This window comes from Hemitrygon akajei, chromosome 12 (assembly GCF_048418815.1).
Source record: "Hemitrygon akajei chromosome 12, sHemAka1.3, whole genome shotgun sequence".
NCBI classification, from domain to species: Eukaryota; Metazoa; Chordata; class Chondrichthyes; order Myliobatiformes; family Dasyatidae; genus Hemitrygon; species Hemitrygon akajei.
The window spans coordinates 19,548,946-19,574,674 of NC_133135.1; the positions used below are offsets into that span (position 1 = coordinate 19,548,946).

Sequence of the window (25,729 nt, forward strand, 5' to 3'; positions counted from 1 at the left end):
ATCTATCCAGATCAAAAGGAAGCAGCAGTATTCTTTCTTGCCAGTTTTAGGACATTCTATGCCCAAATCACTTTACAGTATTCTGTTAAACAGTTTAATGGGATTTGTATTCATGTCCTCAGGATTTCTGATTGATGCCATAACATTATGCTATTCTACAAATGTGTTATGAATCTAGTCAAAAAGAATTAATGCATGATTTGGCTTCACCACCCTTACCTTATGTTCATAATAGCAAATGCCACATTATTCATTTGCTAGGAAAATTACACCTAAAAATAAATGCAGTCCCTTTAGCAGGGAAAAAGCAGACGTGGATATTAAGGTATAGATTTATGGTCTAAAATATTAGCCTGTAACATCTTTTGAGTGATTGTAGCTACAATTTTTAAATACTGTTTGATTTTCTTTAGTACTAAGTAATGACGAACTTTGCTTTTATTTAACCCATTAAGAGAAAGTGATTTCACATACAAGATGCTTGAATTTGAAGAAGATTGTTTGCTCCCCTTGGAATCTTTGTTTTTTGAAAAACCTGAAGGAAACAAGTACGTACTTTATGCATTACCTCATAAAAAAATCTTTATTTTGGCACTTACTGTCTACAGATCAAACATGCCAAAGACCAAATAATTTTGAGCTTGTAATGCTTCAGCTGTTATGAAATGTTGAGTTAAGTTCCTGCTGAACCATAGAATATACTCTTGCTTGCATTGAGACGTGGTCAATAATCCCAAAAGTAACATTGATCTGAGATCTCACCAAAGCCAGTCAAGTTAGCAATGTGAAAAATCAACATTGATCCTACCCCTTCCTGTCTGACGAATACAGTATTTACCAGTTTTTTCAACTGACACACATTAAGGTCCATTTTTATAAGTTAATATAGTTTCAGTTACTTAAAGGACGGCTCCATATCAATAGTGTTGGTTTCTGTGCACTTTCATTGGCATGTATTCCACTTAATATTAACATTTCTGCTTCTTTATTGCAACAATCTTATTATCAGACAATTTAAAATTCTTTTGTCATATTTTTCTACATTACCAAATTAATGCTGCTTCTCAATAATTCATGTTACATGAAGCTCTAGGATATTTCTATGAAATTAAGCCCAATTTAAATGCAAGTCTTTGAACAACTTGTAAGCCTCTTCCTTTTATTTTTCAAATCAACCTCTCTGCACACATGAATTGATTGGTAGGATCATAGTTAATAGAAAGAGGATTATAAGTTTTTTATCATTAATTCAAAGCTAAATTAGACGATGAGAAGCATTTGACAACAGCTTATTTTAGATAGCACATTTGACATTGTAATATGATCCTCCCGGCAGATGATCGAACAAAATTTGAATGATGTAAGATGTCTAAGAAGGTGGGAAGACATATGTAGAAGCTTAGGGGTAGATATTTCAGAACTTGGAACCCCAGCAGTTGCAAGCATTGCCAGCAAAAATGCTACATTAAAATTTAAATACTCTAGTGGCCAAAAGTGGAAGGCTGTAGAGAAATTTGGTGTTTGCACTCCTGTAGGAGATTGCTTAAATAAAAATAGATATCAATCTGCTTGATCTAAAGTATGATGTTTAAAAGGCATATGTCATATGTACAACATTTGATGTTATGCAAATGATAATATTGTATGATCAGGACTTTTCTGCTGCTTTCTTGTTTTACCTCATCATATTCATGACAGAAATGACAGAAATTAAAGACCATAACACCATAAGATATAGGAGCAGAATTAGGTCACTTAGCCCATCGCGTCTGCTCTGCTATTTCATCGTGGCTGATCTAATTTTCCTCTCAAGCCCAATCTCCTGACTTATCCCCGTATCCTTTCATACATTGATCAATCTAGAATTTATCAAACTCTGCCTTAAGTATACATGCAGGCTTGGCCTCCACAGCTGCCTGTGGCAAAGAATTCCACAGATTCACCACTCTTTGGCTAAAGAATTTCCTCCCTATTTCCGTTCTAAAAGGACAGCCATCCATTCTGAGGCTGTATCCCCTGGTCTTAGACTCTGCCACCATAGGAACTATCCTCTCCACATCCACTCTATCAAGGCTTTTCACCATAAGACAAGGTTACTCCTCTTTCTTCTGAATTCTAATGAATACGGGCCCAGAGCCATCAAATGTTCTTCATATGAAGCCATTCAATTCTGGAATCAATGATTCAGCATCTTCTGATCCTATGTCACCTTCTTCTAGTGATTTGATTTCATTTTTTACCAACAAAGCAACACCGCCCCCTCTGCCTTCCTGCCTTTCCTTCTGATACAATGGGTATCCTTGGACATTAAGCTCCCAGGTATAATCTTTCAGCCATGATTCAATGATACTTTCAAAATCATACCTGCCAATCTGCAACTGTTCTGCAAGTTCATCTACCTTATTCCATCTACTGTGAGCTTTTAGATACAACACCTTCAGTTCTATATTCACCCCTTTCGATTTTGTTGCACCATGCTCAACCTTTTGATTCCTAACTTTGTCTGAGGTCTGCCTCCACAATCTCTTCACCAAATGTTCAGGCACTTTGGTTCCCACCCCTCTGCAACTCTAAATTAAACTCCACAGTGCAGCATCAACAAACCTTCTTGCTAGGATATTAGACCCCTCCAGTTAAGGTGCAAGCCATCCATTCTGTTCAGGTCCTACCTTTCCTGGAAAAGAGCCCAATGATCCAAAAATCTTATGCCCTCCCTCCAACACCAGCTCCTTAGCCATGTTTTAAACTGTATGATCTTTCTAGTTCTAGCTTCACTAGCACATGACATGGATAGCAGTCCTGAGATCACAACCCTGGAGGCCCTGCCCTTTAATTTAGTATTTAACTCCCTGAACTCCCTATGCAGAACCTCATCATTTATCCTACCCACATCATTGGTATCTTCATGGACCAAGACTTCGGGCTGCTCACCCTCCCACTTAAGAATACGGAGGACTTGATCTGAGATATCCCAGACCCTGGCACCCAGGTGGCAACGTACCATTGGGAATCTCATTCTCATCCACAGAACCTCCTGCCAATTCCCCTTACTAATGAATCCCCTATCATCACAGTGTGTCTCTTCTTCCACCTTCCCTTCTGAGTCATAGAGGTAGACTCAGTGCCAGAGACCCAGTCACTGTTACTTTCCTCTGTTAGATCAACCTTCCCTCCCCCACCTCCATCAGCATCCAAAGTGATAAACCTGTTGTTGAGGGGTTAGCTGCAGGGGTACTCTGCACTACTCTACACTTTCCCCTTCCTGACTGTCACCCAATTTACTGTGTCCTACACCTTGGTTGTAACTACCTACCTACATATCTTGTCTCTTACCCCTTCAGCCTCCTGAATGATCTGGAGTTCATCCAGTTCCAGCTCCAACTCCTTAACGCGGTTTCTTAAAAGCTGCATCAGTTGTAGTGGTCAGGGATACTGGTTGTTTCCCTGCCTGCCTGCTCACTGTAAGAGGTGCTTGACATCTCTACTGTCTTAGCTTAGCAGATATAAAGAAGAGAAGGAAAAAATGAGGGTTTCTTTCCTTTGCTTTCTCTAAGTGAAGCCTCGAAGAGCTAAAGCCTTAAGATCACCACTCTGACTATGTCAACTCAGAACATGGCCGCTGCGCTTGCCCTTACCTTCCTTTAATTTGCTCTTATTAATCAATCCCAAACACTGATTGGCCACTGGTCAAAACCTTATTACGCTATTATGAATCACTCTTGCCTTTTATCCTCGTGCAGTGGACCTGTTTGAAGTTCCTCCTCTCCAAACCTCCGACGTCTGGATTGGCTGCTGGTCAAGACACTATTCATTAAAGTGGCACTGTTGCATGTAAACTACTTAAAGTAGAATCAAATATCAAAATGTAGAAATATTAACTGAGATGGAACTTTATTAAATTGGCAGCATCATAGGTAGCTTTAATGTAAGGACAGGGTAGAAGATTTGAGGAATAGGACTTATTTAACTGGTAGTTGTAAAGATGTTGATGATGTTCTAAGTAAACATTTTAACATCAGTCAAAGAATGGGGTTTTCCTTTTTCCACCATTGGAGCTGCCTTATCAGTATTTTACCAGATTCCTCTCCTTCATTTCCCAGGCATCTGCTCTCTCCCCATCTTCCCTTTGCCTTAACAGGGATAGAATTCCTCTTGTCCTTGCATACCAACCTATGAGCCTCATGCTCCACAACTTCCACCATCTTCAATAGGATCCTACCACCAAATACATCTTTACCTCCTTCCACCCCCTCCCACTTTTCTGCTTTCCACAGGCAGTAGTCTCTTCATGATTTCCTTGTCCATTCATCCATCCCCATTAATCTCACTCCTGGCAATTATCCCTGCAAATAGAAGAACTGCTAAACTTACCCATTCACCTCCTCCCTCACCTCTATTTAGGGCCCTAAGCGGTCATTCTAGCTGAGCGAATACTTCATCTGCAAATCTGTTGGGGTCATTTACAGTATCCAGTGCTCCCGGTGTGGCTTCCTCTACATTGATGAGACCTGATGTAGATTGAGGGACCGGTTAGTTGGGCACTTTCATTCCATCCACAACAAGAGCATTTCCCAGTGGCCAACAATTTTAATTCCAATTCCCATTCCCATTCCAACATATTAGTCCATGGTCCCCTCGACTGCCACAATAGGATCACTCTCAGCTTGGAGGAGCAACACCTTATATTCCATATGGGTAACTTCCAACTTGATGACATGAACATTGGTTTCTCTAATTTATGGTCATTATCCCTCTTCCCTTTCCCCTCCCCACTTCCATTTCCCATTCTGGCTCCCCTCTTATCTCTTCTTTTCTCTTCACCTACCTATCACCTCCCCCTAGTGCTTCACCTTCTTCCCTATCTCCCATGGTCTACTCTCCTCTCCAATCAGATTCCTTCTTCTTCAGCCCTTTATCTTTTTCACCTACTCCTCCCAGCTCAATAAAAACAGTATAAATAAGCCAGTTCTAAAATCTGCAGATGAATCATTGCAAACTCCACATTGTCAACACTGTCCATGTCAGAAACTGGAAAAGGAAATGTAATTGTGTACAATCGTGAAACATACTTACCATACCAAGGAGGTAAAGGGTAGCAACCTTTTGTCACAGTTTAAATTCCTTTTGTGCGCTAGTAGCAAAAGGTGTGTGCATGTACTCACACATCTCTTTGCTCAGGAATAGGCCCTTTGGCTCATGATGTTGTTCCAAACTAATTAAGGTAATAATGCCAAATTTAACTAATCCCTTCTGCCTGTATATGGTCCATATCCTGGCCTATTCACATACCTAAAAGCCTCTTTTACAGAGAGAGTGATGGTGCAGATGCAATTCAGAATTAGGAATGTAAAATACCCATCATAGAAACTTCTATGTGCTTCTACAGTGAGCATAATTTGGGGAGCTTTGAATACAGTGGGTGGTAAAACATCTGGTTATTGATGAAACAGAACAGGAACATATTAAAGTGGAAATGACATTTCCTCATAACACTTTATTTCCTTTCTGACAATATTGATGAGAAGTACAGTATGTTAAATTGTAGAAAATCATATATATTGACATACTAAAGTAAATGAACTATATTAATATTTTGATAGGAAACTTGTCAACAAAGAAACAACAAATTGGCAGATAGCACCTCCTCCACCAATTTCTGAAATACCAACTGCACAGGAATTGCAGAGAGAGCTAGAAAGGCTATCATCAGGTATAATGTATAATTTTAACATTCTAGAACTCTTTTTGTGCTTTTTATAATGTATTGCTTTTTCTGTAATTTTTTGACATTTTTAAATTTAAAAGTTTTACAAATCATTGTGAAGAACAAACTATGGAGAAACTCAGTGAGTGAGGCAACATCTGTGGAGGGAAATCAACAGTCAACAGTTCAGGTCAAGAACTCTCATCTGAACCGCCTGATACATTGACTGTTTATTTACCTTCTCAGATGTTGGCTGACTTACTGAATTCCTCCAACAGATTGTTGTTACAGATTCCAGTATTCACAGTATCTCATGTCTCCTTTTTAAAATCATGCTTAGCTGTTTCCATTATTTTGCCAGACTCTCAGCCCTGTTGTTGTCCTTGCATTCTTTGGAACAGAAAGCAAATTTAGGCAATTGTATAATTGAAATATCAGTTTCATAGCTAATCAAAATCTGTGCACTGAAGATAAAGTTCAAAATTTAACAAATATTATTTTGTAGCAGTGTGCTACACACAGCGCTGGAATAACGACACGCAGATGGTGAGTTGCAGTTGCGTAAAAGATTTATTCAAACTTCGCGGCCTCGCTTTTAAGCCTTCCCGTTTCTGCCCTTTCCGGGCGGGAGTGCGCTGGAAAGTGGGTCACCACAGAACTCCCCCCCCCAGAACCGGCGATACACCCCCAATGTCCACAGTCTGAGTCGGCCTTTGTTTGGGAGGTCTGCTTCTGCGCCGCGGTGCCTGAGCTCTGACCGGCTGCGCCAAGTCCACATGGGCCGGTTTGAGTCGGTCCACTGTGAAAATCTCCTCTCTCCCCCCAATGTCCAGCACGAATGTGGACCCGTTGTTCCTGATCACCTTAAACGGCCCCTTGTAGGGCTGCTGTAGCGGTGCCTGATGTCCGCCCCGTCGTTCAAAAACAAACTTACAGTGCTGCAGGTCTTTGGGTACGCAGGTCGGGCTCTGTCCATACTGTGAAGTGGGTATGGAGGCCAGGTTACCAAGCCTCTCACGTAGTCTGTCCAGGACTGCTGCGGGTTCTTCCTCTTGCCCGCTTGGGGCTGGTATGAATTCTCCTGGGATGACCAGGGGTGCATCGTACACCAACTCGACCGACGAGGTGTGCAGATCCTCTTTGGGTGCCGTGTGGATTCCGAGCAGGACCCAGGGAAGTTCGTCCACCCAGTTAGGCCCTTTCAGGTGGGCCATGAGAGCCGACTTCAGGTGACGGTGGAAACACTCCACTAGTCCGTTCGATTGTGGGTGGTAGGCAGTTGTGTGATGTAGCTGTGTTCCCAAACGGCTGGCCATAGCTGACCACAGGCTGGAGGTGAACTGGGTGCCTCTGTCGGAGGTAATGTGGGCTGGTACACCAAAGCGGGATACCCAGGTTGCAATCAGTGCTCGGTCGCAGGATTCGGAGGTGGTGTCGGTGAGTGGGACTGCCTCTGGCCATCTTGTGAACTGGTCTATGATAGTTAGGAGGTGCCGTGCTCCTCGCAACACTGGCAGGGGCCCCACAATATCCGCATGAATGTGGTCGAAATGCGTTGGATGCGTCCACTGTGAGGGCAGTAGGGATGTCTGTTCTGGGGTGCACTAGTATCGCGGCATTTGCCAAGGCTTCTTTGGTTTTAACAAAAGTGGCTGCGGTCTCTTCATCCCAGGTAATGTCCTTGCCCTTACCCGACATCAGGGTGAACAAGGGGCGCATAATTCAGGCTGCTGAGGAAAGGAAGTGGTGGTAGAAATTCACCATACCCACGAATTCCTGCAGGCCTTTGAGCGTGTTGGGTCGGGGGAAGTGGCGGACCACGTCTACCTTGGCGGGCAGAGGGGTCTTTAGTATTCCTGTGGCCTAGGAAGTCGATGGTGTTGAGTCCGAACTGGCATTTGGCCGGGTTGATTGTCAGGCCGTATTCACTCAGTTGGGCATAGAGTTGACGGAGGTGGGACAGATGCTCCTGATGACTACTGTTGGCTATGAGGATGTTGTCCAAATAGATGAATGCAAAGTCCAGGTTGCATCCCACCACGTCCATGAGCCGCTGGAACGTCTGTGCGGCATTCTTCAGGCCGAACGGCATTCAGAGGAATTCGAAAAGGCCGAACGGAGTGATGAGTGCTGTTTTAGGGATGTCATCCGGATGCATCGGGATTTGATGGTATCCCCGGACGAGATCTACCTTGGAAAAGATCCATGCACCGTGCAGGTTTGCTGCAAAATCCTGAATGTGCGGCACAGGGTAGCGGTCCGGTGTTGTAGCCTTGTTCAGTCTGCGGTAGTTGCCGCATGGTCTCCAGCCCCCTGTTGCTTTGGGCACCATGTGCCGGGGGGAGCCCATGGGCTGTCGGACCACTGTATGATCCCCAAATCCTCCATCCTATTGAACTCCTCCTTCGCCATTCAGAGCTTGTCCGGGGGAAGCCTTTGAGCACGGGCGTGGAGGGGTGGTCTCTGTGTCAGGTTGTGGTGCTGTACTCCATGTCTGGGCATGGCTGCTGTGAACTGCGGTGCCAGAACTGATGGGAAGTCCACCAGGAGTCTGGTGAATTCGTTGTCGGACAGCATGATGGAGTTCAGGTGTGGGGCAGGCAACTCGGCTTCACCCAGGGAGAACGTTTGAAAAGTCTTGGCATGGACTAGTCTCTTCCCTTGCAGGTCGACCAGCACAGGCTGTGAGCTCGCAAAAAATCTGCCCCGAGGAGTGGTTGGGCCACAGCAGCCAGTGTGAAGTCCCACGTGAACCAGCTGGAGCCGAACTGTAGCTGCTCCGTACAGGTGCCGTAGGTCCATATTGTGCTGCCATTTGCGGCCCTCAGGGTGGGTCCCAGTTCTCTGTTGTGGATGTTGTAACTCGTTGGAGGTAAGGCGCTGATCTCGGCTCCGGTGTTGACCAAAAAGCAGCGTCCCAACTGTTTGTCCCAGACATACAGGAGGCTATCCTGATGGCCAGCTGCCGGCTGGCTACAGCGGTGGGCTTCTGTGCCCACCACTGGTGGTAGAACACCATTGTTCGTTGGCCTCCGCACTCCTGCCTCTAGGTTTTGTGGGCTCTGCTGCCGGGCCTGGTCTGGTCTGCTGTTGGGCGCGTGGCTTGGTGATCTGTGTGACGGATGCCCCACTCTCCTTCTTGGCTTTCCACAGCACATCTGCCTGGGCCGCCACCTTCCGGGGGTTGCTGAGATCCGCGTCGGACAGCAGCAGGCGTATGTCCTCAGGCAGCTGCTCTAGCTGAGGCAGGGCTTGTGTCCTTCAGCCAGGGCCAGCATCTCGTTCATTAATGCCGACGGCGGCCTGTCTCCCAAACCATCCAGGTGCAGTAAGCGGGCAGCTTGCTCGCGCCGTGAGAGTCCAAAAGTCCTTATGAGCAGAGCTTTGAATGCTGTGTATTTACCGTCCTCCGGGGGCGACTGTATGAACTCCTCAACCTGGGCGGCTGTCTCCTGGTCGAGGGAGCTCACCACGTAGTAGTAACGTGTGGAACCCGAGGTTATCTGCCGAATGTGGAATTGGGCTTCTGCTCGTTGGAACCATAGGTGAGGTCGCAGTGTCCAGAAGCTTGGCAGTTTTAATGAAACTGCATGAACAGATGCGGCGTCGTTCATCTTCGGTCCAAATATCGTTTGGACCGTCGGGGTCACCAATTGTAGCGGTGTGCTACACACAGCGCTGGAATAATGACACGCAGACGGTGAGTTGCAGTTGCGTAAAAGATTTATTTAAACTTCGCGGCCTCACTTTTAAGCCTTCCTGTTTCTGCCCTCTCTGGGTGGGAATGCTGTAGGGGGCGCATATTCACAACCCCTTCCTGTGCGCGGGCTTTTCCCCTTGCTGGTGAAGAAGGCCTAGTGCCCTTTTTGGGGCCGGCCTCTCTGCCGGCGCATGCCATTTTGTGAGCTGGTCCGAGTGCGCTGGAAAGTGGGTCACTACAATTTAATTATTTAAACCTTTCTGTATTACAGATTTTTATTATTGTTTTGTTACAACTTTTAAAAAATTAACTGTTTCTCTTATCCTTGAAAGCTATCAAACACAGTGGCAAGTGGTCAGAACAGGTAGAACTGCTGTCTCACAGCTATCCACAGGTGCTGCTTGTGTGGATTTTACATGTTCTCTCTATGACCACATGGGTTTCAGCTAGGTGATCCTATTTCCCTCACATCACAAGAACAATTGATTACTGTGAATTAGCCGTTATGATAAATGAGTGGCAAAAGAATCAAGAGTTAGCAAGCATTTGAGAGAAAATATGTCATGGAATTACTCAAAAATAGAAAGGAAGAGTGGGATTAATAGTAACTGGCACAGACAGAATTGGTTAAATGTCTGATCTTTATGTAGTAATAAGTCAATCAATATAAATTCGGAAAGAATATGCATCAATTTTAGAATATCTTTTCAGATTTAAAACATCCATTTTAAATGCAACAAGTTAATTTTGTTATCACAAAGATTGTTACAATGCTAGCAACCTCTTGACCTTCAGAGACTGAGCAATTTTCCTAATTTCTCTGTCTACATCTGAAATACTGGGCATTTCCAGTAAGTATAATTTTTTAAATGGATTTATGACATTTGGAACATTTTCTTTACATTTATCTTTAATTATCACACTTATAAATGTTTTATTTCTGAATTTTAACAGTTGGAACTTCACCACTGTCTCATTTAGATTGCTTTACTTACATTTATTTTTTATCAATCTGATCAATATCTTCACTATTTTTGAGTTTTAATATTCCTACTTTTCAGAATGAAACCAGTTCAGTTTCATGTAAATTAAGTCTGTTCTCAGAGTGCCATTTGATGTTCTTGCAGTGGCTCCAAGTGGTTGGAAAATAGAAGGGCTGTCTTTTTTTGTGAATTATTTGTGATAGCTAAATTTAAGTGATCTCAATATTAAGTAAATAAAGTGAAATGTTTTGAAATTTGTGGTAAATCCAGATATAAACATTCATTGGCCAGGTTACTAGGTACTATACATCTGTACATTTGCTCTTAATGCACATATCTAATCAGTCAATCATGAGGCAGCAACTCAGTGCATAAAAGCATGCAGACATGGTCAAGCAGATCAGTTGTTGTTCAGACCAAATATCAGAATGGAGAAAAAATGTTATCTAAGTTACTTTGACAGTGGAATGATTGTTGGTGCCACAGGGAGTGGTTTGGGTATCTCAGAAACTATTGATCTCCTGGATTTTCACAAACAACAGTCTCCAGAGTTTACAGAGTGGCGCAAAAAGCAAAAAAAAATCAAGCGAGTGACAGTTCTGAGGGCAAAACGCCTTGTTAATGAGAGAGAACAGAAGAGAATGGTCAAACTGGTTCAAGCTGACAGGAAGGTGACAGTAACTCAAATAATTACACATGACAACAGTGGTGTGCAGAAGAGCATCTCTGCATGCACAACATGTCAAACCTTGAAATGGATGGACTACACCGGGTTCCACTCCTGCACCTAATAAAGTTTGCCCCCATTCTTGGAACAATACAAAACTCAAATTTATTTTATTTAAAGTCAATGTAAATTGCTTGACTATCCTTCCCAGATAATGGCAGTACCTAACATCAAACCAATCCTTAGAAGACTAGTCATATTTGCACTTTGTGGTGGAAACGTAGCATATTTCCTAGGTTCAACATTTCAACCTTTTATAATAGTCTGCAATGACAGATTGTCACTTGATAGCCAAATCATGGCCCTTGTATTGTCAATCAGACAAGGGCTTTTCAAACAGCATGGTAAATTCACAGCACTGACTTAATTATCATACAATCAGTGGATTCTATGACCTCAAGATTCAATGACGAACATAACAGTTTAATTTACATTTCTGAGTTCAAGGAAAATCAAAGAAAATGAGACTGGATCGACGGAAGTAAATTTGATCATGACTAACTCAGTTTTATCAGGAAGATGCTTCCAAAAAGCCCTTCTTAATTAAGTAAGATAAATATACACATAGAAACTACCATTCAGGATCTGGTGGTTCCAGCACCCACTCATTTGGCAGTAATAAAATTCAATAGTTCATTGATGCCATATGGAATTTCTAATTTGAACAGCCAATTACATTTTCAGTTATGTAAAAACTACTACCTCCCCCAGGTCTTTTGTATGATTTGGTTTTCATGATCAAATGTAAATTATGTCTTTTATAGTATATAAACCTTTCTAGGCTGTTTCATTTTCGAATGTTCTAATTCATGGGTGATGGTATCACTGTGCATGCCCATATTTTACAGCAGTATCTAGACTGAAAAGGTCTATTGCTTTGTCAGTCACTGTTGTACTATAATGAAGTAGTTGCTTAATGTTGTAGATAAAGGCATTAAAAAAATTGGTATAACCTTGCAACAAAACCTTGGCTTTGAGTTGCTTGCTGGCTGGGCTTTTGTCTAAATTTGATTGTGTAATGATGGGGGGAAATGAAGTACAGTAGTAGGCTTTTTAATGTATAAAGCAATCATTATAAATTAATTGAAAGGGTAACAAGTCATTCTGTATGCGCAAATGAATCATATGCCAAAACAATGCACTATTCATCTCCAGTTATATGTCCTTCACTGTACACTTGATGAAGTGTTTTGAGAGGCTGGTGTATCAATTCTGTTTGAATGGCGACTTGGATCTGCTCCAATTTGCATACTGAAGCAACAGGTCTACAGCAGATGCTATCCCAATGGCTCTTCATACAACACCATAACATCTGGAGAGCAAAGATGCATTCATCAGGATGCTCTTTATTGATTACAATTCGACATTTAACACCACCATCCGCTCAAAACTAATCAGTAATCTCCAAGACATGGACCTCAATTCCCACTTGTGCAATTGGATCCTGATTTCCTCATTTGTAGACCCCAGTCTGTTTGGATTGGCAAAAGCATCTCCTCCACAATTTTCATCAGCACAGGAGCACCATAGGGATGTGTACCTGGCCCCCTGCTCTATTAGCTTTGCACCTATGACTGTGTGGCTAAGTACAGCTTCACACCGTATGCAAGTTTGCTAACAATACCACTGTTGTGGGCTGTATCAAAGGTGGTGATGAATCAACATACAGAAGGGAAATTGAAAACTTGGCTGAATGGTGTAAGAACAGCAACCTCTCACTCAATGTCAATAAGACCAAGGAACTGATAGTAGACTTCAGGAGAGGGAAACCAGAGGTCCATAAGCCAGTACTTGTGCAGTTTTATTGCTTAGATACTTGCAGGATTTAGAGCCAACAATTATGAGGGGCTTGCAATATAGTAGCCAGTCAGTATTGTGTGTTACTTAGAGGGCAACTTGCAGACTGTCTTATTCCATGTTCTTTTTGGTGATAGAGGTTGCAGGTTTGAAAAGTGCATTGGTGTAGCCAACAAGGGTGACTGCATATATTTTGCAGAAGCAGTACAGTGCAGGCACAGAATGCAGGGAGTGTAAGGACTGAATATTTAGGATGGGATATGGGCTATTTTGCTCAAGTGGCATGGGCCTTCTTGAATGCTATTGGGGCTGTACTCAATAAGGCAAATATTTCATTACATGCCTGACTTATGCCTTCAAAATGAAACAAAGGCAGTTGTCACAGGATGTTTAACTGCGGATTTATCCTTGCATCATCAACTGCATGTATTTAGTTACTCTAGTTATGTTTCTAGACATTGATGAATAACCCCGGGATGTTGATGGTGGGAAACTCTTCACTGCTAATCCCATTGATCATATTTAGGTCTTTGACTATTTTTGGTTAGAGATTAGCACTTGTGCAGTATGAATATTACTTCCTAAGGCTGACTATGTTTTATTGCATGGGCATGGAATGTTTCAGTGTCTTAAGCATGGTGAAACAACATAGGAACATGAAAGAGGAACTGGAATAGGCCATATGGTACCTTAAGTTGGATGCATCACTCAGTAGGATAAAAACTGATCTAATCTTAGCCTTGCCTTCACTTTCCTTATTATTTAATACCTTGAATATATTTGATGATGGCATAGTAGTATAGTGGTTAGCACAACACTGTACAGTACAATAACCTGGGTTCAATTCCCACTTCTGCTCATAAGAAGTTTGTACATTCTCCCTGTGTCTGCATGGGTTTCCACCAGGTGCTCTAGCTTCATCACATAGTCCAAAGATGCTGGTTGGTAGATTAATTGGTTATTGTAAATTCTCCTGTGATTAGGCTAGGATTAAATCTGGGGATTGCTGGTTAGCTCGGTTCGAAGGGCCAGAAGGGCCTTTCCTGAGCTGTATCTCAATAATATGAAAACTAAAAATAAAATATTCAGTTATTCAATCTTCATGCCTCTTGAGGGTAGAGAATTCCAAGATTTATGGCTCTCTGAGTGAAAACTTCCTCCTCTTCACCATTTAAAATGAACAATCATTCTGAAACTATACCTTCTAGTTTTAGACTCCATCAAAAGGAGAAGCAACATCTTAGCATTTACTATGTCAAGCATTTTGAGAATCTGAAATGTTTAAAACTAGATCATCTATAAATTTACTACAATCCAATCAGCTCCATCATCCCTGGCATTAACCTATTAAATTTACTTTGAATTAAAATAAACAATTGTATCATCACTGGGGCAAACATCCATACTTCTGATATAATGATGTAAGGAATGTCATATCTTAAGCAGCTGAGAATAGTTGGTCCTAGAATACTGTTCAGAGGAACTCCTTCAACAATATCCTTGCTCTTGTATTCTAGTCCTAGTGAAATGAATGCAAAAGTTGCATTGGCTTTCCTTTCTGCTGACTCAACCTGCAAGTTAACAATTAGGGAATTCTGCACAAGTACTCTGAATTCCGTTTGCTGCCCTGATTTGTGAATTTTTTTCCTGTCTAGAAAGTAGTTTATGCCTTTATTCCTTCTACCAAAGTGCATGATCATACACTTCTCTACACTCTATTCCATCTGCCTCCTCTTTTCCAAATCTGCTTCGGTCCTTCTTCAGACTCCCTATTTCCTCAACACTGCTTGTTGCTTCACTTATCTTTGTATCATTTGCAAACTTGGCCATAATGCCGTCAATTTTGTCATCTAAATTATTCACATATAATGGGAAAAGAAGCCGTCCCAACACTGACCTCCCTGCAGAACACCACTAGTCATTGGCAGCTAACCAGAAAAGGCCCTCTTTATTCCCACTCTTTGCCTCCTTCAATCAGCCAATCTTCTATCTATGTTAGTATCTTTTCCTGTAAGACCATGGGCTCTTATCTTGTTAAATAGCCTTATGTGCGGCATGGATACATCTGATTTTATCTTCTCCCTCTCAAGACACGGCGAATTCCATCATATAACCAGTGCTTCCTTAGGGTTCCTTTATCTTAAGCTTCTTAATCATATTTGGTTCATTACACAACACCCAATCCAAAATTGTGTTTTCCCCAGTGGGCTCAACCATAGACTGCTCTAAAAAGCCTTCTTGTAAGCATTCTACAAATTTCCTCTCTTGGAATCTGTACCAACCTGATTTTTCCAATCTACCTGCATATTGAACCCCCCCCCCCCCGACTATGGTAACATTGCCATTTTTACATTCCTTTTCTATCTCCCGTTTTAATTTGTATACCACATACTGGCTACTATTTGAGGCGCCAAGCTGTATTTGAAGTGCCAAGCTGTATAGTTCCTAATGCCCTTCCCTTGGACAACATCGGTGGCGTGGAGAGGGGGGACTTGCAGCTTGGGCAACTGCTGGTCTTCCATAAAAAAAAACCTTGCCCAGGCTTGTGCCCTGGAAGCTTTCCAAGGCGCAAATCCATGGTCTATCAAGACTAACGGAGGCCTACTACTACTATTTGAGGCTTACCCCCCATTGGGGTCCTTCTACTCTTGTAGTTTCTTAACTCTACCTACAAGGATTCTATAACTTCTGATCCTACAGTATGTCACCTTTTTCTAAGGATTTGATTTATTTTTTTTACCAACAGAGTCACCCCAACCTCTCTGTCTACCTGCCTGTCCTTTCAATGCAAGGTGTATTCTTGGATGTTAAGCTCCCAACTACAATCTTCTTTCAGCCACGACTCAGTGATACCCACAGCATGGTACCAGCCAAACTTTAAATGTGCTACAAGATTGTCTACTTTATACCATATACTGTGTGCATTCAAATATAATACATTCAGACCTGCATTCATGACCTTTTTCGATCTTGCCCCAAAATTACACTTCAGTACATCCCACTGACTGCAATTTTGCCTAATTATTTGCCTGTCCCTCTTAGTCTCACTACCACAGCATCTACTTGTATGCTAACTGCCACATCCTCAGCCCTATCATTTCTGGTTCCTATCTCCCTGCCAAAAACAGCTCTAGCAAACCTGGACTACCTGATATTATCTAGAACTGAGTATTCCTGGCAAAACTTCGATAATGCTATCATTTTACATTGAGTGCAACCTTACACTCATTGTCAGGAAGACTAAATAATTGATTGTGGTCTTCAGAAAGGGTAAGATAAGGGAACATATACCAATTCTTACAGAGGAATCAGAAGTGGAAAGAGTGAACAATTTCAAGTTCTGGGGTGTCAATATCTCTGAGGATCTAACTTGGATCCAACATATTGATGCAGCTGCAAAGAAGGCAAGACAGTGGTTATATTTCATTAGGAGTTGAGTTGAGGAGATTTGGTATGTCACCTAAAATACTTGCAAATTTATGCAAATTATATTGAAAGGACAGACAGGTAGACAGAGAGATTGGGGTAGCTCTGGTGGTAAAAAATTAAATCAAGTCCTTAGAAAGAGGTAACATACTGTAGGACCAGAAGTTGTAGAATCCTTGTAGATAGAGTTAGAATAGAGAGCATTCTAACTGGCTGTATCACCACCCAGTATGGTGGGTGGAGGGGAGTGCGCGGGGGTGTTATTGCACAGAATCTAAGTAAGCTGCAGAGTTGTAAACTTAGTCAGCTCCATGATGAGCACCAGCCTCCATAGTATCCAAAACACCTTCAAAAAGCAATGCTTCAAAAGGTTGGCATCCATCATTAAGGACTCCTATCACCCAGGACATGCCCTCTTCTCATTGCTACCATCAGGAAGGAGGTACAGAAGCCTGAAGGCACACACTCAACGTTCAGGAACAGCTTCTTCCTCTTTGCCATCTGATTTCTGAATGGACATTGAACCTTCTTTCAGTGAGTGTAAATATTTCCCATAATGGTTTCAGGACAAGAGGTTTTAGCGACAAGATTAAACTGGATTATTCTTCAAGCAAAAGTAGATAGATTGATAGATAGATAGATAGATAGATACTTTATTCATCCCCATGGGGAAATTCAACTTTTTTCCAATGTCCCATACACTTGTTGTAGCAAAACTAATTACATACAATACTTAACTCAGTAAAAAAAATATGATATGCATCTAAATCACCATCTCAAAAGGCATTAATAATAGCTTTAAAAAGTTCTTAAGTCCTGGCGGTTGAATTGTAAAGCCTAATGGCATTGGGGAGTATTGACCTCTTCATCCTGTCTGAGGAGCATTGCATCGATAGTAACCTGTCGCTGAAACTGCTTCTCTGTCTCTGGATGGTGCTATGTAGAGGATGTTCAGAGTTATCCATAATTGACTGTAGCCTACTCAGCGCCCTTCGCTCAGCTACCGATGTTAAACTCTCCAGTACTTTGCCCACGACAGAGCCCGCCTTCCTTACCAGCTTATTAAGACGTGAGGCGTCCCTCTTCTTAATGCTTCCTCCCCAACATGCCACCACAAAGAAGAGGGCGCTCTCCACAACTGACCTATAGAACATCTTCAGCATCTCACTACAGACATTGAATGACGCCAATCTTCTTAGGAAGTACATTCGACTCTGTGCCTTCCTGCACAAGGCATCTGTGTTGGCAGTCCAGTCTAGCTTCTCGTCTAACTGTACTCCCAGATACTTGTAGGTCTTAACCTGCTCCACACATTCTCCATTAATGATCACTGGCTCCATATGAGGCCTAGATCTCCTAAAGTCCACCACCATCTCCTTGGTCTTGGTGATATTGAGACGCAGGTAGTTTGAGTTGCACCATATCACAAAGTCCTGTATCAGTTTCCTATACTCCTCCTCCTGTCCATTCCTGACACACCCCACTATGGCCGTGTCATCAGCGAACTTCTGCACATGGCAGGACTTTGAGTTATATTGGAAGTCTGATGTGTACAGGGTGAACAGGACCGGAGAGAGTACGGTTCCCTGCGGCGCCCCTGTGCTGCTGACCACCGTGTCAGACCTACAGTCTCCCAACTGCACATACTGAGGTCTATCTGTCAAGTAGTCCACTATCCAATCCACCATGTGAGAGTCTACTCCCATCTCCGTTAGTTTGTGCCTTAAGATCTTGGGCTGGATGGTGTTAAAGGCACTAGAGAAGTCAAGGAATGTAATCCTCACAGCACAACTGACCCCTTCTAGGTGAGAGAGTGATTTGTGTTTTTTGAGAGGAGACCACAGAGTTATAGATTATAACAGGTTTAGATAATGTAACCAGTGGAAAAGCTACTTACTTAAATTGATGGTGTAGGAACTAGGGAATACTGAGAGGATGCAAGGAAGAACATTTTTTACACTATCTGGAACACTGTACATAATAGGCATTCTGGAAGTACAAAATATTAATAATTTGTAAAGGAAATTAGATAAGCACAATAAGAGTAGGAAAATGGGACTGATTAGATTACACTATAGAGACAACATTTCCGGGTGCACACTTAAGAAGAGAGTTAAGATGAATAATTTACTCAATATTTCCAGGTGGTTACAAATGTTTTACCCTTACCTTCAACATTCACATACTAGCCTCTGCCATCTTTCATGATAAGTGAATCATTGGATTCTCATCTCGTATTAGCTGTTCAGTTTTCTAGCACTGTATGCAGTAGACTGCAGAGCTTTGACCCAATCTGTTCATTGTGTGATTGCTTTATTCTGTCCATGACATGCCACCATTGTTGATATAGCTGCCTCTTAATTGTCTGTTGTAACTCCAACAGATTGGGACAATTTTTTTAAGCTTGTGCTTTTTAGCTCTGTGTATTAAGCTCAGTCCACAGGCTTGACAGTAGTGATAGAATGAAGAATGTAGCACCACAAGATAATAGATCTTGTTGGTATACACTTTTACTGCTGCAGATGGTCCACAATTCCTTGTGGGTATTTTTAGAGCTTACAGTTACCAGATTTGTTTTATGTCTATCACATCTAGCACCAAGATGTCCCAAGAGTGAAGATGTAATCTTATCGATACACGGACTTTATGATGGTTACTCCTCCCAGTAATGTTATTAACTGATGCATCTGCAGCAGATACATTAGTAATAATTGGGTCAACGTAGATTTATTTTGATTCACTTAACATCTGCAGCTGTGTTCTTTAAATCCAGCCATCTCATTTAATAAAATTGTACATTTGTACACTCTTGTGTTTGGACATTGCAGTCTCCCATCCATAGCAAATTCTGTGCCATTGCTACATTCAATACTTCTTCTATGTCATGCTCAGTGTTGAGGGGTACTGGCAAATCTGTTGAGGGAAGGTAATTGATAATTTTTAGATTTCTTTACTGATTTTTCGCCTGATACTTTGGAATATTTTGGAGGTCTGTGATTATGTTGAAGACTGAATGTTCTTACTGACTTCATACAACAGTGACACCACCACTGGATCTGCATTGCAATTGAAATAGGACCTAACCAGAAAATTTAATGGTGGTATTTGGGATTATGGCTAATCTACTGTTTGAATAGTCAGTGGGATAACTCTTGCAATTGAATGACTTGCTTGTCCAGATCAACTGATATTCTCACCAAGTAGCCTGTCTAGTTTTAATTTAATTGTGTATTAATAAGTGATCTTCATTACACCTCAGTAATTTATTAGGCTAAGAGTCAACCATATTGCTGGAGACTGACAGATTTTCCTCCTTGAAGGAAATAGTGAACCAGTTGGGTTTGCAGTTTCATGATCACCATTACTTTGGATAAATTATTTAATTTTAATGTAGATGATTTAATTAAATTAATGTAAATCTCCCAGCTAGTATGGTAGGATTTTAACTTGTATCCTTGTTTTTAGTGCTCTGGATTACAATCCAATAATTCATGAACTATGATGTTGTTCTATGATCTAGGATCTCTGATCTTCATCAATCTCAGGAGCTTGGATTTGGGACATATTAAGAGACTTTTTGAGATTTTGTTTATGCCAAAATAGACATAATCTTTGAGGATAGGTAAACACTTTGTTGTTTATTTGAGGCTATAATGGAGATTCATTGAATAATTTGATATAAGACGGAACTTTGATAATGTGATAGTTGAAATGAATGGTATCTAGATATTGGACAAACATGTACATGATAGTTAAATATCATTGTGCATCTATAATCCATGCCCATTTCTCAAATTTGTGGTTCTTGAATTGCTAAAGGAACTTGCCTTTTGTTCATTTTGCTTTTTGCTAACAAAATAGCAACTAGAATCAAACAGTGACATGAATGATATAACTAAAATGACAGCGATATTCACTGTGCATTGCTTCACTTACAGAAGCCTGTTCCTGTAGGCCAGGCAGTAGACATACTGCAGTGTTAATAAATGGGAAAGTATTTCTTCCACTGAGAAAACAATTAAGAAACTATAAAATCAGTGAAAGACCTATTTGAATAATTTAACAAGCCTTGGGAATTTGCACAGGCCACATCTGCAGACTGAAACTGGAGCTTTTTCTGGCAGGAAATGCAGCCAGGTGATGAATAAGGCATGCTAGTCTAAATGGTCAGATTTGTACCAGCAGGACCTCATAAACCTGGTCTGTAATATACATATAATGAAGATGCAGAGGAAAATACAAGTGAATTGATTGTAGATTCACTTTTCTTGCCAAAGTACTTTTTTTTATTACAGCATCACTTGCTTTTGCACTGTGCTTTGTTATAATTCACCTTTGTTGATTTGATATATTATAACTGGATTTAAGGGTAGACTGTCTAAGTCTGAAATATATCTAACCAATAGTAATAAAGAAATGGCCAAATGTTTGATAATAAGTCGATAGAGGAAAAACAAGAATAAATTCCAAGTTAAATTTCAACTTAATGCACAAATGAATAATAAGGAATTTTATGGAAGCCTAACACAGAAAATCAAGTTGAAATAAAAAGAATCAAAAGTGATAGGCTATGAGAATGAGTTTTGATATTTTAAAAAAATAAATCTCTTTTCTTTGAAATTACTGTATATAGTTGTGCAAAAATTTGGTGTGGCTTATCACAAAATTTTAGAGTTTAATTAAGCTAATGATACTTGCAACATTTTTCCACTTCATCTCATTCCTCTCAACACAATTTTTAACTTCAGATAGTTAAAGGTTTTAATATGCTGTACTTCCTTGGTGCTTTCTTATAGAACTATCTGTTAAGCCCTAGATTTCACCTGGCATAGAACCTTGGATATAACAATGTCAAAAAAGAATGTAAATTGATAATGTTGTGTAATTTTTATTTCCAGATTAAAGGCAAATTCACTGTACCAATACAATAGCTATATGTGTTGTTTAACACTTCTCAAAAATTCTTTTATTCCACAAATTTCATTAAGAACATTTTCTAATGTTTACTCTCTGAAATCTTGTTGAACGTGATTTAGTGCTTGCTTTTTCAGATTACATCTTACTTTTTGCTTTATCTTTTCAGGTATCAAGCAATCAAAGAAATTTGTGCCACCTTTAAAGAAGAATATGGAAAGTGATTGTCAGTCGCAAATGGTTTTTGATTCCCAATATATGCATACCCCAATCAAACGAAAAACATTTGAAATAGGGTTAAATAATTCCCTGAAAGATCAATCTCAGTTTAGATTCAGAAATGACAATTCTATTCCTTCAACGATCCTGTTAAATGACAACAGTAAAGGTCACAGCAGACATCAGAATGAAGAGACATTTGATAATTTGAATTGTCTTAGTACTTCACATCATAACCCTGTGGAGAAAGATGAAAGTGAGAAGTCTTTGTTCAGAAAAAGGTAGTATTCTTCTTTTTGTATTATGCAGGACACCCAGTGTTTTTTTTTGAAACAAGATTTGACAATGACTGTTTCCCTCTCAAAATGAATTTCCAAAGGAAAAGGGTTTTGCTTTAGCAAATATGTGTCAATATGCACCATCAAAGAAGTTTATTTTGAGGGCAAATCCAAATAAATACTTTAGTCACTCATGTTTAGACAATAGCAAATGGAATAGATGTTTGATTTTATTTTGGTTTAATTGATAGCATCAGAGCATCTGTCTACTTTGCATGCCTCCCGTTTTCCCTTTCTGTTGATTTCACTGGAAAATAACGGGGCAGGGGGAAGGGAGAGAACTGGAATAGTGGTAAAATGAGTTATGGGACCAATTCTGTTAGTTTCCGTCAAGCGTGCTATTATACTTTGAGAAGCTTATGGTAAAACCAATATGTAGATTAGTGATTTTTTTAATCAATCATCCTATAGAGTTCATAGGAGTAAGTGATTAAGATTATTAAAGTGAATACAATTTGCACCTGCCACTCATAAAATTTTGAAGAGGAAATAATCCTGTTTATATCAGGAAAAAATTCGGTAGTTTAGGTTATGTGCTCCATCAGCTGTCGTTGTGCCTATTTTAAGTGGGCTGGGTGAATTGCTTATTGCAGCACATGGTTTAAATGTAGGTTTGCTGAGTGAATAGAATTTGATAAGACTTCTGATGTAAATCTGTACACCCCTTCAATCCATTGTTTCTCAATAAACACTCTGCTTCCCAAATGAATTTACCTAATGAGTAGTAAACTATATAAACCTCAAATGGCCAAGATACAATCCCATGTGTGTAAAGTAAATTGACTTCAATTGAGGACATGGTTAGAGGACAGCAGCTGATGGGTGTTCCTTTTGGGCAAGGTAGGGGAGAGCTGGCTAGATTGGTTACTGGTAAAATGTTTGCCATACTTGCTTGAAACATTCCTGTACTCATTTACAGAAAGAACAGAATCAGCTGTGGTATTCTCTCTGATGAAATACCATGACTCACTGCCAAATTTTCCAGCTGTCTTCTTCGATGATTATGGCGTCAATGGATTTTCAATAGAAATGTTAACATTTAAAAATGGCTTTAATCCTTTTAGTACTGACATGAGGAGGCTTTTGATCAAACTCGTTTACACTTAGTGGCCACTTTATTAGGTACCTTCTGTGGTTATTTGAATTACTGTCACCTTCAGTCTGGCTATTCTCCTCTGACTACTTTCAGTTACAAGGTGTTATTGCCTGCAGAACTGCTGCTCATTAGACATTTTTTTTGTTTTTCCTGCCATTCTCTAGAGCAGGGCTTCCCAATCTGGGTCCATGGTTAATGGCTAGGTTAATGGTGGGGATCAATAGCATAAAAAAGGTTGGGAACTCCTGCTCCAGAGACTGTTGTGTGTGAAAATCTCAGGAGATTAGCTTTTTCTGAGATACTCAAACCACCCTGTTTGGCACCAACAATCATTCCGCAGTCAAAGTCACGCAGATCACACTTCTTCCCCATTCTGATATTTAGTCTGAGCAACAATTGAAGTTAAATTGTAAGTTAAGAGAGGATGATATAAATTTTTTTATATCAGGACTTAAATATTTATGACCTGTTTCAACATAAGCACTTTAATTATACTGCATACTGGTTGAGTTAAGTGGAAGTATTTCCCACAGGACACACAAGTTTTCTTCATACATTGGGCACCTGTAATCAAATTCCTCCACCTTAGAGTAGCAGCTTTGTGTGATGTCCAATATCCTATAATGTTCCATTGCTCTTGCAGTCAACCAAATCATCCCAATCCACTCCCCCAATCCCCCACCATAAGTATCATAATGTTCATTCATTGCCATCATCGATCCACTCACAACTTCTTCTCAAGTCCCATCATCCTACAGTGGCAGACTTAACTCATTTGCACTCCGTGCAGCTTTCCCCTTCATAGATAGATAGCACATAAATCTGACTGGTGAGAAACTGCTTTATCAAAGTATTTCTGCAATTAATTTCTTTAGGATGTACTGTCAATCTTTACTTCCATGTTTTCAGTCCAAAAAATCATATTCATGAACCCAAACCCTACACAACTGCCAACCCACTGATGCCCTTACTCCCCAAGCTTTTTCACTACCCCTGAGAAAATATCAAGGTTATAGATACTTTTTGAAGTGTTAAACCAATACGTTCACTATTTTCCTTCTTAATTACACATCTAGTGCCTGAAAAATAATTGTATGTGTTTTGCTAGTATTTTAAGAAGTTTGAAAAGTAATTTCATTGTATTTGGTAAATAAAATAGTGTTTCTTAAAGTCTTAAATTTTCAACACATAAATATATGTCACTCTTCCTGCAGATTATTTAAAATGCCAACACCAACCAAAGCGGCAATTGATAACCGTCCAGCTTTTCTTGAGAAGTCCCTGTTACATGATGAAGAACATGAACTTATAAGCTTTACTGAAAAACACAGTGAATGTAGTGTAACAAATGACATCAGACAAAAACAGCAGAATGGCACTCAGTATGTGATAAAAGCACATGTACTTCCTATGATGCCACATTCATTTAATGTAAAAGGTGAGGGATATTATAATAGCAGATACAATTGCTTTTTGTGAATTTTAGTAAAGCCACTAAGTACAAATTAATCCAAATCAGTTTATTATTATTGACATATGTCGTGAGATGTTTTGTGGCAGCAGTACAGTACAAATACAAAAAATTACTATAAATCGTAAAATAATTAAATAGTGCAAAATAAAGGAATAACAAAGTAGCTTTCATGGGTTCATAGACCTTTCAGAAATCTGATGTTGGAGTGGAAGACCTGTCTCTTAATGTGAACAAAACAAAAGAGATGGTTGTTGACTTCAGGAGGGCATGGTGCGACTAATCCCCGCTGAACATAGACAGCTCCTTGATAGAGATCGTTAAATTTCTTGGTGTTCACCTGATGGAGAATCTCACCTGGTCCCTCAACACCAGCTCTATAGCAAAGAAAGCCCAGCAGCGTCTTTACTTTCTGTGAAGGCTGAGGAAAGTCCATTTCCCACCCCCCATCCTCATCATATTCTACAGGGGTTATAATGAGAGCATCCTGAGCAGCTGCATCACTGCCTGGTTCAGAAATTGCACCATCTCGGATTGCAAGACCCTGCAGCGGATAGTGAGGTCAGCTGAGAAGATCATCAGGGTCTCTCTTCCCGCCATCATGGACATTTAAACTACACGTTGCATCCTCAAAGGAAACAGCATTATGAAGGACCCCATGCACCCCTCATACAATCTCTTCTCCCTCCTGCCATCTGGAAAAAAGCACCAAAGCATTCGGGTTCTCACGACCAGACTGTGTAACAGTTTCTTCCCCCAAGCGATCAGACTCCTCAATACCCAGAGCCTGGACTGACACCTTGCCCTATTGTCCTGTTTATTATTTATTGTAATGCCTGCACTGTTTTTGTGCACTTTACACAGTCCTGTGTAGGTCTGTAGTCTAGTGTAGCTTTCTCTGTGTTAACTTTTTACATAGTTCAGTCTGGTTTTTGTACTGTGTCATGTAACACCATAGTCCTGAAAAACATTGTCTCATTTTTACTATGTACTGTACCAACAGTTATGGTCGAAATGACAATAAAAGTGACTTGACTTGACTTGATTTGACTTGAAGAAGCTCTTCCTAAATTATTAAGTGTGGGTCTTCAGGCTCCTGTACCTCTCCCTAATGATAGTAATGAAACCAGGGCATGTCCCAGATAGTGTGGGTCCTTAGTGATGGATGCTACCTCCTTGAGGTGCCGCCTCTTCAAGATTCCTTGATGTGGGATGATTTTGCCATGATTGAGCTGGCTGAGTCTATAACCCTCTGCAACCTCTTGCAATCCTGTGCATTGGGTTCTCCAGTCTTGATGCAATCAGTCAAAGTGCTATCCACCATGCATCATTGCAAGAATCTTTAGTGACATAC

General features: G+C 40.7%; 1 protein-coding gene and 1 long non-coding RNA gene across 2 annotated transcripts in view; both read left to right on the plus strand.

Moving 5' to 3' along the window:
• Window positions 1–453: 453 nt before the first annotated feature.
• LOC140736549 (uncharacterized) lies at window positions 454–21,535 on the plus strand. Its single transcript, XR_012100963.1, has 3 exons — window positions 454–548; window positions 5,601–5,710; window positions 21,421–21,535. It is a non-coding gene; the product is annotated as an uncharacterized lncRNA (long non-coding RNA).
• Window positions 21,536–24,128: 2,593 nt separating this feature from the next.
• The window catches only part of hfm1 (helicase for meiosis 1), a 103,700-nt gene continuing 102,099 nt past the window's right edge, over window positions 24,129–25,729 (plus strand). Inside the window, exon 1 of the mRNA XM_073063920.1 lies at window positions 24,129–24,342. Coding sequence (XP_072920021.1) covers window positions 24,129–24,342 — 214 coding nt within the window. The remainder of the gene's footprint in view (window positions 24,343–25,729) is intronic.